This window comes from Corylus avellana, chromosome ca2 (assembly GCF_901000735.1).
Source record: "Corylus avellana chromosome ca2, CavTom2PMs-1.0".
In the NCBI taxonomy this organism is placed as follows: Eukaryota; Viridiplantae; Streptophyta; class Magnoliopsida; order Fagales; family Betulaceae; genus Corylus; species Corylus avellana.
Window position 1 is genome coordinate 19,642,402 of NC_081542.1, and position 14,029 is coordinate 19,656,430.

Below are 14,029 nucleotides of genomic sequence, written 5' to 3' on the forward strand. Positions count from 1 at the left end.
AACCCTAATAAAATAACAACATAAAGTCGGCTACAAAATAAAACAAACTGACGGCGCCCGTCCAGACGGGACATATGGCCGTCTGGACGGCCATGACACTTAAATGACAAAAACATGAAATAACATATGGGTTCGAACTACACTCCGATCTACATCATTCTCCCCAGGTTGGAGAGAATTCATCTTCGAATTCGGCCGGTTCTTCCTGCGGTCCTTCAGATGTCCAGTCAACTCATTCCACGCTTCTCTTCTCAAAATCACAACAAGGCCACACCTCATAATAAACGTGATGGCTTTATGCATCAACACATTGCCACGATTATATTGAAGACCATGCGCCTCCCCTTGTCGTGTAGGCTTGCCATGCTTATGTCGTGCCTTATCCTTCCCACATGTGATTAGAACTCCCAAAGTACACACAAAATTTGCTTCACCCTTTGATGGAAACGTCGTCTCCACCCCATATATCTCATCACAACTTTGATTAAAAGTTTTTGACAAGATAACAGCAACTCTAAGGAAATCAACTTTTAAATCAAAAACTTCTCTTTCAGGACTTTCATCAAGCACTTAGTGTATAGAACTCATCTCTTTGTCGGGATAGGTGTCATAGATTGGTGGAAAGGCCAAATCTACCGAGCAATCTTCTTCAATAAATCCATCTTCCTCCACCACAACCGATTGACTTCTAACCTCCGTTGCCTCTCTAGGCATCATCTCTGCCATCTTCCTAGGTACTTCTTTTTGTGGAATTGTTCTATTTTTCTATCACCATGAATTCTTTGGGTTGCAAGCAACCTTAGAATTTCGGTAATATCGAGTTTGAACCTACTCACCCACCGATTGCATGAGCTTGCGCAAGGTGCTGACGTTCATGCTTTCGGCGCTCCGCAAACGAGTTTCTAGATCCATTCCCATATTCACCACACAAGTTGGATACTTGGGTAGTGAGGTCTTCAATTTGATCCCTCGTAGCCCTGAGTTGATCATTCGTGTGTTGCCAACGTTCAACAATAGATTTGCCTCCTGCCTCCGCGAATCGCAGTCTTGGTTAGCGACGATAACCGTTCGGCCCACCAATCATGTGCTACAAGCGAATTGTCGGTTGCTCCTTACGTGCTGTCTCCGTGCACACGTGCACCTCGTTCATGTCTGTATATGGGTTGCTCCTCCCCATTTATGGAAAGTAACTTGAGCTCTGATATCAACTGATGTAGCGTGACTTAATGGGTTGCAGCAAAGAACATCAATAAGTAGCGGATAGGTATTTCTAGATCTTGATTTTATCAATGATCTAAGAAATCTTCTTGACAAAAGCTAGATACTCTCTACGTTATGAAGGAAAATAGAAGAATAAACTCAACTCTGAGTAATTCTCATTAATAAAGATCAATAATAAACAACAACACCCTTTTTCTGGAAGTTATAAGCATATATTTATAACCCAAAATTCAAAACCCAAAACCTAATAAAATATGACATAAATACCCTCAAAAGCCTAAACCTAATAAAATAACGAAATAAAGACACTTAAAACTCTAACCCTAATAAAATAACAACATAAAGTTGGCTAAAAAATAAAACAAACTGACGGCACCCGTCCAGACAGGACATATGGCCGTCCGGACGGCCACGACATTTAAACGACAAAAACATGAAATAACATCTGGATTCGGACTACACTCCGATCTACATCACCCAGGTTAGCTTCCGCTACTGCAGACACGAGTGTCTTAGTTTAACGCTTTTCGTCTGACTCCGGTAAAAAGAGTGTCGTTTCTCTTGGAGTACGCATAACACTCTTGTGTGTGGGAGAGTTTGGTTAATGTAGAAGTGACTCACAAGTGATGAGAGATTTGTTGTGCATGCACTTATGAAGTTTGTGTCCCATATTAAAAAAATAATAATAAAGAAAAAGAGTGGTTAAGATACCTAAGTAGACAGAAGCCCATTAGCTTAGGCTTTTAGGCTAGAAGTAGTGTCATAGTATGTATATTAACTTACTCTTGTTTAACTCCCGAATATCGTATGCTACATTTCATACACTAGCAGCCCAACTGAGTCCGACTTCGGGTGATCCAAGCTACAAATGATGTATGTCATATAGTGATCCACCATTCACTAATCATAGTTGCGCCTGTACCACCCCGGTCCCATATTAGGAAGATGAGAAGCAACCCACATAGAGCGGATGGTTTATAAAGATAGTTATGGGTGCTAAGTCCCACATTGCCTAGTTACTAGGTGAAACTAGGGTTTATAATGAATTCTTGGAAAGCTCAAAATTGATTAGTCCTTTTGGGATAATAGCATAGATGTTGCTAGCGCTTTTCCCTGGGTCGTTACAAGTGGTATCAGAGCCACCTAGTAACGCCAGGTCATGTGGTACTTAAGTACTATATAACGTGGCCCTGACAAGGACACCAGAAATTTAAGAGGGGGAGTTTGTAACACCCCGGTCCCATATTGAAAAGATGCAAAGAAACCCACATAGAGCGGGTGGTTTATAAAGATAGTTATGGGTGCTAAGTCCCACATTGCCTAGTTACTAGGTGAAACTGGGCTTTACAATGAATTCTAGGGAAGCTCCAAATTGACTAGTCATTTTGGAGTAATAGAGTAGATGTGGCTAGCGCTTTTCCCTAGGTCGTTACAGCGCTAGTCCTGAACAACGATTGGATTCAAGGCCAACATAAACAACCAAACTTTTTATGGCTATAGGGTCAAACCCATATAGTAATCCCATGGCGATTTGTACCGAACATACTAGTATAAGCATGTCATATGATGCAAATATTATTCTTTTTATCATATTTATGAAAGCAAAAGGCTCAAAACATATTATTGAAAATGCATACTCAATCCGTTGACATATCGCATGTTTATACTTAAAATAGTTGTAATTATTTACTTATTTCGTCCGCTCATCCAAATCCTTGAACATCTCGAACTCTTGCTACTGTCAAACATATTCTATTGTTACACACAGTACCTAGAGAACATATTCTATGGATGTACACTTGTAGTCAAGAATTAGACTCGCTAAATTATCATTAAAAACCTTAATTATCCATTCTGGGCACTGTCAAACATTTGGGAATCGATATCGAACATTCCATCAACAAGAGTTGATCTGTCTGAAGGTATCAGAATGCATGCAAAGCTCCTATCTCTTACCCCACGTAGCAAGCCTCATTCTAGGCTTCTAATAGGTTAATGAGAATATGTTATAAACTATATCAACGTGAGAAACCTATGAAAATAAAAGTGAGTTCATAATTATTTTGAAAAATATTTACCTTTAAGAAAGGAAATTCTACCAACACATTATAGCATATTTAAAACTTGTAAAAAACATGTTAAACCATATGGAAAAAATATAAACTTTATGAAAACATGTTTGAGGTTCAAAGCTTACCTTGAAGAGGATGGTCTAAACCAAAAATCACTTCTTTCTCTCTCAATAATTGGGGTGGTTGTGCAGCATGGGGAATGGGTGAAGTTTGAACATATAGGCGGGTCTTATTTTTAGGGTCGGGGAGTGGATAAGGCGGGGTGAGGTGGCTTGTAGGTTAAAATTGCTTTTAAGGTAGACTTGAACGTTCGCGGAACTGTACGTTGTACTATCAGATCTAGGGTTTCACTCGAAAGTTTGAGCCTAGGGTTCATCGAACGATCCAGGTTTACTTTGAACATTCAATCAAGGTTAAAAATAATTTAAAATTTGTATTGGGTTTTTAAGAAAAATGGTTTGGGCCCTTTTGAATTATGGGTGTTTTTATAAAAATATAGGACTCAATAAAATGCATTTCTTTTTATTACCATGATTAATAATCGGGGTATTACAAAGTCATGGGCCCCTTTTTCCTTTTAAATTCACTCTAACTAGTATTTACTGAACAACTATCACTAATGGAGGGTTTATGAAAGGTTTAATCAAAATATCACAGTTGTACGTTCGGCAAATCACGTAGTACCAAAAGGGTTTATACATATATAGATACTAAATCAAAACCTCATTTCCTTTTCAAATCGTTTATATATATATATATATATATATATATATATATATATGAAGCAGTTAAACAGTTTAAGGAGAACATAAATGCAAAGTCTTTATTTGCTCAATTCTTTCCTTGGACTTCCTTGTTCAACATTCCTTGAACCTCTGACAATTCTTCTTCATTTTCATTTGACTTGTATTTCATATTTTCTTGTGATAAACTCCTAATTTGGCATCTACCGCTAGAAAAGTCTACGTTTATATGGCCCAAAAAGAAATCTAGACTTGTATGTTGAGAGGAATGTATCAACCCAAAGTTTATGATGTAGAAGTACAAATGAAGTCACTGGGATACTAGCCGAAGTGATTACAACGACCGGAACCCATGCCTTTGTGGTGCTAAACACCAAAAAGCAAGTTGCCAAAGATCAAAGTCATATGATAGCGAAGCAAGTTTGATGAGAACTGTTTGTCTGGAACTCTAAGCATTTGCCAAAGATCTTCAACTAATTGATGGGCTAATGTCTTCATTGAAGCTTTGTTGCATATCCCTCTGAACCCTATTGTTGAAAAAAGAATCTGTTCAGAAATCAGAGATGGTTTGGTAATAAAGAAATATTAAAACTATGTAATTATTTTACCAATATAAATAATAAGAAATGATATTGAAAGTTTTATAAAATAAAAATGCAAAGAAAACTAAACCATTAAATGCGGCTACTTGCGTCCAGTTTATTGACTCCTCAAGATATGTTGTCTTTGCATAACCCGACGTTAAGTGTCTTCTATTTCTGAATTTAAGTAAAAAGAAATGGTAGCTTTGGCCAAAAAATAAAAACACTACCCCACATTCTTGTGTGTGCATAAAATAAACGATTACAAGTATTACAATAGATTGAGACATTTCAAATAGAATATAACTCTTCTCATAAAATTTAATTTTCCATAGTTTAGAAGTAGATATCATCTAAAGATTTGATGAAATCAAATAAGAGCATTTTCCCATGCCAAGGTAATTCGAGTGAAATTGTCAAAAAGTTGTGATTAATGTAATAAAAGAACTACTTGGGAAATGTCTTACATACCTCTGCAATTAAAGAAGTTTGGGTTGGAGGCAAACTAACAAGCGACTTTTCAAAAACGAAAGCTGAGTTGTGCTGCCAATTGCAAAAGGTTTCTTGGCCAACATTACCAAAGCTGTTGGCCCACATTCAGAATCAGCATTTGCTATGTTTCTATCCATTTCCAAAATTTTCAATGCTATATCTGTCCGTAAAAAGGCACATTAATTTGATGATTGTCAAAAGGTTAATTATAATATGGTCGCTAATATTGCAATAGAAGTGGTAACTCCATCAAACAAAGTTATAGTTAGATGTAGAGCTTACCATAAAAATCAGAGGAAACAGCGTAGAGAAGGAGTTCCGAGCGTTGATGAGCAGTCAATTGTTTAAGAGGAGTCACAGAGAATAGATACGAGACCATGTTTCTATGGCGTCCTAGCTCAACTGCATATTGAAGTGGTGTCCTTTCATCGCAATCATCAATCAATAGCGGTTTATTGTTGATTTTCACCAGCTGCTCAGCAATTTTCACTATTCCTGATTGAGCTGCAAAGTGAAGGGCAGTAGCTCCTTCTTTGGTTCTCAATTCCAAGTCTTCCGGAGTCATCAGTTTCAACAATTCTTTTATAAAAGTGGTTTGTTGTGCAACCACGGCTTCGTGAAGTGCCGTCCCTTCCTCTTTTGATACGTTAGCCCGAACACAATGTGGGTATTTCTCAAGGAAAGCCTTAGCAGCGGGCCAATCACCTTTTATGGCAGCATGAACGAGGGGACCACAATGGGCACGATTTTCACCTATTATTCTTTCCCCTGGAATTTTATTTATTATTTTGGATTCTTAACAGAAAATTTTGGTCTATTTCAAAATGGAGTTTTTGCAAGGTGGAATTGGAATGGAAAGGATAATTAACAGGGAACTAACGTATTTGGAATTGGTTCGGGTACTGTCTGGCCTATAAGTGAAACCAAGAAGACCCTCATAAAAAAAATAAATAAATAAATAAAAAGCTTTCGTATGATATTCGAAAACTGTCACAAGTCTATATGACTGCATTCTGCATATGACTAAAAAAAAAGAAAAAAGATGGAGTACTTACTTCTTGAGCTTGGCACCTCTGACACTATCTGCTCCAGTTCATCTTGTGCGTATGAGCTAGTTTCTTGGGCTTCGTCAAAGTTTGGCACCGGTAATAACCTAGGTGCATCCCAGTTAGCCAAATCTTGTAGAAGAGAGCTTAAAGAAGGCTGAATTTTAACGAAAAGCGGCCATAGAGCCTCAAGGCTAGCATCTCCTGCATTAGCTATTTCTTGTCCCTTATCCAAGTGTGTAGGAAATGATGGAAAGGAAGAGGGTATTTGTTGATTGGTAGATTCTCCAGAAGAAGCCCTTTGAGGATGACTCGCTGATGGAAATGTCTCACTCCTTGCCCTTTGTCTTCTTTTATGAGGCTTGTTGATAGCACCTTCTTCCATTTTTTTTGTTGTTTCTTCGGAAATAAAATGAGCTATTTGCTCATTTTGTTAACCAATCTGATCTTTTTTTTAACTCACAAGAATAATATTGATAATGAGAAAGAGATATTTGCTAATTAAGGGCATGATGATAACAAGTAGTATTATACAGAAGATTAGAGGTGCTGGACAATACTTTCTATTTGAATTCTGGCCCTAATTGAGCTTCAGAACCTGTTGAGGAATCAGAGGAAAGGGAGTTTCAATTCGATGCTTAACCTTGCAGGGGCCTTTGGCTACAAAGTCGTCATGCCTGGCCTATTGCATTTGACATTTTCTGTTTACTAATATTATATAGTGTGAATGCATTACGTGCACTATTATAAAAACTTCATTCTATAAAACTTCATGTGCATTTTAATAATATTATATAGTGTGATCACAATGCAAAAGTCCGTAGTTCGAGGACTTCGCATGTGCATTTTAGTTTAAAACTTCATTCTATAAGCAAAATAAAATGGCTAACCTCACAAAGCATGAAATTTATAAAATTTATTTATGCTATTTCAAATCAACCATTTTTAATATTTAAGAATCCACATGTCACGCGGAAAATATCTTGCCAATTAGGATCCACATGCAATGGGGGGAAACTCCAAAAGTTCACATCTTGCAAATTAACCTTGTGATTCTTAATTAATTAGAATATTTTTGCCTCCAATAAGTGACAGAACGAGGAAAGTCATGTGGTTAGGGGTGAAAGCATAAATTAAAAAAATAAATAATAAATAAATAAAAATAAAAAATAAAATAAAAATTCTAAGATAGGAGACCCAAGTATGGATGAAAAATATATTAAGATTGAAGGGTAAAGTCCACTTAACCCCCTTAAACAACCACCCCAATGACAATATACCCTCCAAATTATCAATTGCGACAATTTATCCCCCAAACTACTAAAACAATGACAATGTACCCTCAATTTTAACAAAATGACAAAATTACTCTTACTAAAATAAAAACAAAAATACTAATTTCTTTTTTCAAAATTTTAAGGGTATTTTTATCTTATTGAAAATTCTATCGAGGTAATTTCGTCATTCTGCTGGCATTGGAAGGTACATTGTCATTGTTTTGGTAGTTTTGGTGGTAAATTATCGCAATTGATAGTTTGGGGGGTAGATTGTCATTGGGGTTGTAGTTTGAGGGAGTTAAGATGACTTTACCCAAGATTGAATATTAAATTAATGTATAAAAATAAAATTATTATCAATTTAGTGTTAACAAAAAAATAAGCAAAAGAAAAGGTACAAAATAATTGTTTCATAATATATTTCAAATTTCAGTTCAAACACTTATCAAAATGGAACCTGAAATTCTTTTAGATCCCAAACACTATTTATGATTGAATCTATATTAAATTTAACAATTTTTTTTTTTTTTCAATGTACAATATAAATAATCAATTAGAAACTTATTTATAATTTTGTTGCCAATTATAATCATGGGACAGGTTAACCATTAAGTGACCTCATATGGTTGTGACGTAATTGCTTAAGAACCATCTCGAGAATTCAATTTCATATGGTTGATGACAAATCAATTTCGCCAACTGGCCAGGGGCGAAAACAGTCCAAACATGTTGAAACCACCATAGAAAAAAATTAAAAGAAGTTAAAAACCAAGGGGGCCTGGCCCATGCCCGTCCCACTTTGCATATATCTCTGCTTCTAACTTCAAATTTTGGCAATGTATCCCAATAAAATTTTTAAATAAGCATTAGCCATTTAAAAATTTTTTTGGTTCATTTGTTTATCTCAATGTAATCTATTCATTAGCCATTTCTGTTCTTTCTGATGGAAAATGTCTCACGTGTATTTATTGGTACAAAATTCTTAAAATTACCCTCAACGTGTTGAATTTTCAAAATACTCCCATTTAAAATAAGATAAAAAAAAAATAAAACAAAAAAGATTGGGAGCCACCCCATTTCGACAAGATGGGGGGGTTGCCGTAGCCACTTTTTTTTTTTTTTTTTTTTTTGGAAAATTGAGAGATTTAGGTCTTTTCAGTTCCTAAGAGACTGAGAATCAATAGTAGCATCAAACACTATATCATCAACATAAATCTGAGCAATCAACTTATGTTTCACCTTCGGTACGAATGAACAATTTTCGATCAGCATGTCCTCTTGTAAAGCCTTGCTCTAAAAGATAAGTGGTAAATCTTTTATACCATGTTCTTGATGCTTGCTTGAGACCATAAAGACTTTCTTGAGCCTGTAGGCAGATATATGTAAACATTTACGTTCAATTCTTATATTGGATTATCTCTTAATTGGGATCAACATATCAATTTTTCTTGACAAGTTCTTGTACTTATTATAGGTAGACTCTAATAAAATGTTTAGACTTTTTAATGGACTTTATGTTATCACAGTTGGCAATGAATGACGTGATTTGTTCACAATTAGCATTTGATGGGTTCTTAATTTGAAAATCTTTTAATTAACTATTATATTGCAAGCGTCAAAATGTCAATGCCTTTTCTTTTTTTTTTCTGTTTTGTGTAGAAAATTTTAAAAATAATGATATTATATAACCTAATGACAAACGGGAAAAATTACAAACGCCAAAAAAAGCTAATAAGAGAATCTGTAAGAACGGGTACGACTATACGAGTGAATCAGTTGCTAAATCGAAGTCTTACAATTTGACTACAATTGTGGATATAGTAGCTAGTCAAATTACTAAACGACAATTTGACTACACGATCAAAGCAATTGTGGATTCACAATCAAGAAAAAGAAAATGCAGAAATATATAAACCACAGGATCGTAAGTCTTGATGGAAATAGTTAAAGACGAACCATCAAATCCAAATTAAGTCTTTGTTTGCTCAATTCTTTCCTTGGCCTTCCTTGTTCAACATACATTCAACCTCTGACAATTTTCCTTCCTTCTGATTGACTTGTATTTCATATTTTCTGATCATTAATTCCCCAAACAACATCTTCTGCTAGAAAAGTTTACGTTTATTTGGCCGAAAAAGAAATCTAGACTTCTATGTTGAGAGGAATGTATCAACCCAAAGGTTATGATGCAGCACAACGAAGGAAGTAAGTGGGATAGTAACCGAAGTGATTACAACAACTGGAACCCATGCCCTTGCACTGCTATACACCAAAAAACAAGTTGCGCTGAAGGCTACCATCATGCCCGCCATGGAGATGAAGAGTGTGGCAAGTCCAAACACCAACTTTGAGGGTAATGAGTTGAAGAAATCCTCTTCTGTGTAACGTGACGTGAGAATTGACAAAAAAATTACTATTGAAGTCGAAGAGGAACACAATGCTATTGCGTCTGATATGAAGAATATCATAAGCCAGTTACTTCTCAATAAAATAGGAGTGCCTGTTTCTTGATTGTTGCCACCTGGTACAGTGAAGGCTGCAGCAAAAATCACAGTGGCAATCAATGTCGCCACGAGCATGCAATAGTTTGATGTGTCCTTCATCCATTTTTCACCATCTTTCTGCAAATTTGTATGTCTCTTTATAAGTATCTCCTTAGGTGTTTGTCCCTCAAAATTCTTCATGTTCACATATGACAGTGGCACAATCTTTTCTATCTCCTACATTTGAACATGTATAAATTGACACGATATTATTGAACCATTATATATGCAACTAGAAAAAAAAAAAATTGTTAAATAACGTTATCACTTACCTTAAACCATAATAACTCTCGTTGCATTTGAAGAGCTGCTCCTGATACGATATTTAGTCGATCTAAAGGAGCCAATTGTCCAGCTAAATGTAGCATGTTCTCGTTTGTTTCAAAAGTTTTACATGATGCTAGGTAATTTTTATTACTACCTAGCTCATATATTAGATTGAAAGCACTCTCTTGCCCATATAAAATAGCAATGTGAAATAAACTCATGTTATTTTTGTTTACTTGCCATATTAGGTCAGGGTAAGAGCGTATAAGTATAATTAGATATTCAACATTTCCAACTTTTGTAGCTTCTATAATTAAATTCATAACCATATTTGATGAGAACGGGTTGTCAGGAACTCCAACCATTAACCAAAGGCGTTCTACTAATTGATGGGCTAATGTCTTCATCAAACCTTTGTTAGAGATCCCTTTGAACCCTGTCATTTAGAAAATAATCTATTGAGAAATCAGAGATGGTTTGATAACAAGGAAATATTAAATCGATATAATTATTTGACCAATATCCATAATAAGAAATGATATTGAAAGTTTTATAAAATAAAAATCCAAAGAGATATCTAAAGCATTAAAACACTGCTCCTATGTTCTTGTGTGTGTGTATAAAAGAAGCCTTACAATAGATTGAGATATTTCAAATAGAAAATAACTTTTCTTGTAGAACTTTCATTAGTTTAGAAGTATTGTTGGTTGGATTTTACAGCAAGACACACTCCAAGGACAGTAAATTAAACAAAGGAATAAGAGAGGAGAAGTACTGCTGCAAAAATTCTGCAGAAAACGTACACAAAACAGAGGAATAAAAAAACAGGGGAGAAGAGCATTTTATAAAATCAAATAAGAGCATTTTCCTATGCTATGGTAATTTGAGTAAAATTGTCATCAAGGTGTGAATAATGTAATAAAAGAACTACATGGAAAAGAGGGCTGCTAGGCATCCCAATACTTTTTCTCAAATTCTCTTTTCCAAATGATTCGGACCCCACATTCATTTAAGAAAAAAAATAATATAAATCAATTTATTTATTGAATGGACCAGATCATTTGGGAAAAGGAATTTAGGAAAAAGTGTTGGGATGTCTAGTACTTTGCAATTAAAGAAGTTTGGGTTGGAGGCAAACAAACAGGAATTTAAGCGACTTTTCCAGAATGATAGTTGACTTTCTCTGCAAATTGCAAAAGGTTTCCTAGCCAACATTTCCAAAGCTTTCCACCCACATGCATTGTCTGCAGTTGATATTTCTGGATCCATTGCTAGAATCTTCAACGCGATATCTGTCCATAAAAATGGCACATTAATTTGATCATTGTCGAAAGGGTTGGTTAAGAAATACTTAATTATAACATTAAACAAAAGTCATAGTCATGAGATGTAGGGGGGCTTACCATACATATCATTGTAAATAGTATCAAGAAGGAGTCGAATGCGATCATTGGCATTCAAATGTTCAAAAGGAGTCACAGAGAATAGATAAGAGACCATATTTGTATTTCCTTGACAAGCTGCAATGTGGAGTGGTATGTTTTCCTCGTAATCATGGATCAATAGGGGTTTCTTGTTGACTTTCACCAGCTGCTCAGCAATTTCGACAATTCCTGATTGAGCAGCATAGTGAAGCGCCGTAGCTCCTTTGATGTTTCTTATTTCCATGTCCTTTTGAGTCATCCATTTCAACAATTCTTTCGTAAAAGTTGTGCCTTGTGCAACCACCGCATTGTTGAGTGCCGTCCCTTGCTGTTTCGTTATGGGAGCTTGAGCGCAGTCTGGGTATTTCTCAAGAAAAGCCTTAGCAGCCGGCCAATCACCTTTTACGGCGGCGTGAAGGAGGGGACCACCCAAGGTACGGTATTCCTCTAATGTTCTTTCCCCTGGAATAAAATCATGCCACTTGGATTCATGCGCTTTGTTTGAAATTGTTGGAAGAACTAACTTATGTGTTTGAAATTGTTGTTTTGTTTCTTTATTGTTATTATTATTTTTCTCCGTATGATATTAAATCATGTCTATGTGAGTGCATATGACTAGAGAGAAAGAGAGATGGAGCACTTACTCCTATTATTAGTGCTTGGCTCCTCTGACACTATCTGCTCCAGTTCTTCTAGAGGGTTGTTGAAAGCACCTTCTTCCATTTTTTTTCTTGTTTCTTTGGAAATAAAATGAGAAGGAAAATAAATAAATTAATACATAACCAATCTGATAATATGAATATGTATAGAATTCCTAATTAGGTGAGTAGATCGTGAAACAAATGGGTGGTTGGGTATTGATTAATTAAATCAGAGAGATAAATTCAACTACAAAAACATGTAAATTTATAGCGAAGATTGACACATGAACATCTTGATATATGTTTTATTGATTGAGATATTTGCAGGAGAATCACACTCCACTAATTAAGCTTGGTTTTTAATGAACTTTTCTTCTAGCAGATTTGCAAAGCAGTATATTTTTATCAATTACCAAAAGAATAATGACAATGAGAAAGAGAGAAAAATGGTAAGGGCATGAAGAAAACAAGTATTATTATGCCGAAGATTAGAGAGGTGCTTAATTGACAGTACTTACTATCAGAATTCCAGCCCCTATTGATAAGTTTCAGAGCCTGTTGAGGAATCAGATGAAAGGGAGTTTTGATGGTCAACCTTGCAGGGTTTGGCTTCGACCGTATTTATATAACAATGCTCACTATTATATATAATTGATCTAAAACCTTAAAAGTCAGTCCTGTATCTTTTGAAGATTGTTTCCTTCTCAAAGAGACGTTTTTAAAAATAATTAAAAATTACTGTTATTGTGTGAACGTACGCATGTTATGGTTTCTAGGTAGTATGAAAGTGACTATAGAAGTCTTCACATGCATATGGTTTAAATATGGATATGCAATGAGAAGAATATTTCAACCACCCAAAAGTATATGATATATAATTTCGTTTTCTATTATTAACTGATTATAGAGGTGTCACATCCGGATTACTCATAGGCAATGATAACGATTATTTTTCAAAGCATTAGGACATACCCTCCATTCTTGATTCTGTGTATAGATCACAGAGAAAAGGATCTATATATTGAGGATGAATGGGAGAGAGAGATTTTTGTGGACAAAACGAGTGGGCAGAAATAATTGAGGAAATAAATGTGTTTTCATTAGTGTGAAATGAATCAAAGCCCAGCTAGCGTTGAAAGAAGGAGCCAGCAGCTTGAGGCCTACTCCAATTATTAAGATAAGAAAATAAAACAAAAAAGAAGGAAAAAAGACAACTTTTTGTTGAAGCCCGAATTTAGACCAGCTGCGTGCAAAGCCAATGAAAAAAGTTAGCAAGTAAAAGCTAGCAGCCCGTGAACACCGGAAAGAGAAGAAGGAAAGTAACAAAAGTCAACAAAAGACGAGTGAAGAAAAATGTGATAAATAGGGGGACCCGATTTCACCTCACCATGTCGGTGAAAGACAATATTCGTATGCTCAGCTCACATTCTTCGTAACCAAGTTATCATTTTATCAAAATTTAATAATAATTAATTATAAAATCAATGTTAATTTTAGAAGCCATATTATTCTTAAAGTGTGACACCGGACAGAACTAGAATTATTCTGACAGCATATAATAACAGCAGAAACAAAGAATTGAAGATAAAAAAAAAATAATAATAAATAACAAATAGGAAAGAAAAAGTCCCAAAATGCCCCAAATAAGCAAACAGATAAATAGCTCTGAAAGACTTAAATTTAATTGATAGTATAAACTGAATTTAATTCCTCCCGCATCAA

At 35.3% G+C, this 14,029-nt stretch overlaps 1 protein-coding gene across 1 annotated transcript; it reads right to left on the bottom strand.

Annotated features, from left to right (window-relative positions):
• Positions 1-9,169: 9,169 nt before the first annotated feature.
• On the bottom strand, positions 9,170-12,933 carry LOC132171540 (ankyrin repeat-containing protein NPR4-like). The gene is made up of 6 exons (XM_059582879.1): positions 12,826-12,933; positions 12,311-12,403; positions 11,646-12,128; positions 11,385-11,534; positions 10,248-10,678; positions 9,170-10,152 (listed from the first exon to the last, which is right to left on the bottom strand). The coding sequence occupies exons 2-6, from the start codon at positions 12,387-12,389 to the stop codon at positions 9,583-9,585; spliced, it is 1,713 nt and encodes a 570-aa protein (XP_059438862.1). The 5' UTR covers positions 12,390-12,403; positions 12,826-12,933; the 3' UTR covers positions 9,170-9,582.
• Between the last annotated feature and the right edge of the window lie 1,096 nt (positions 12,934-14,029).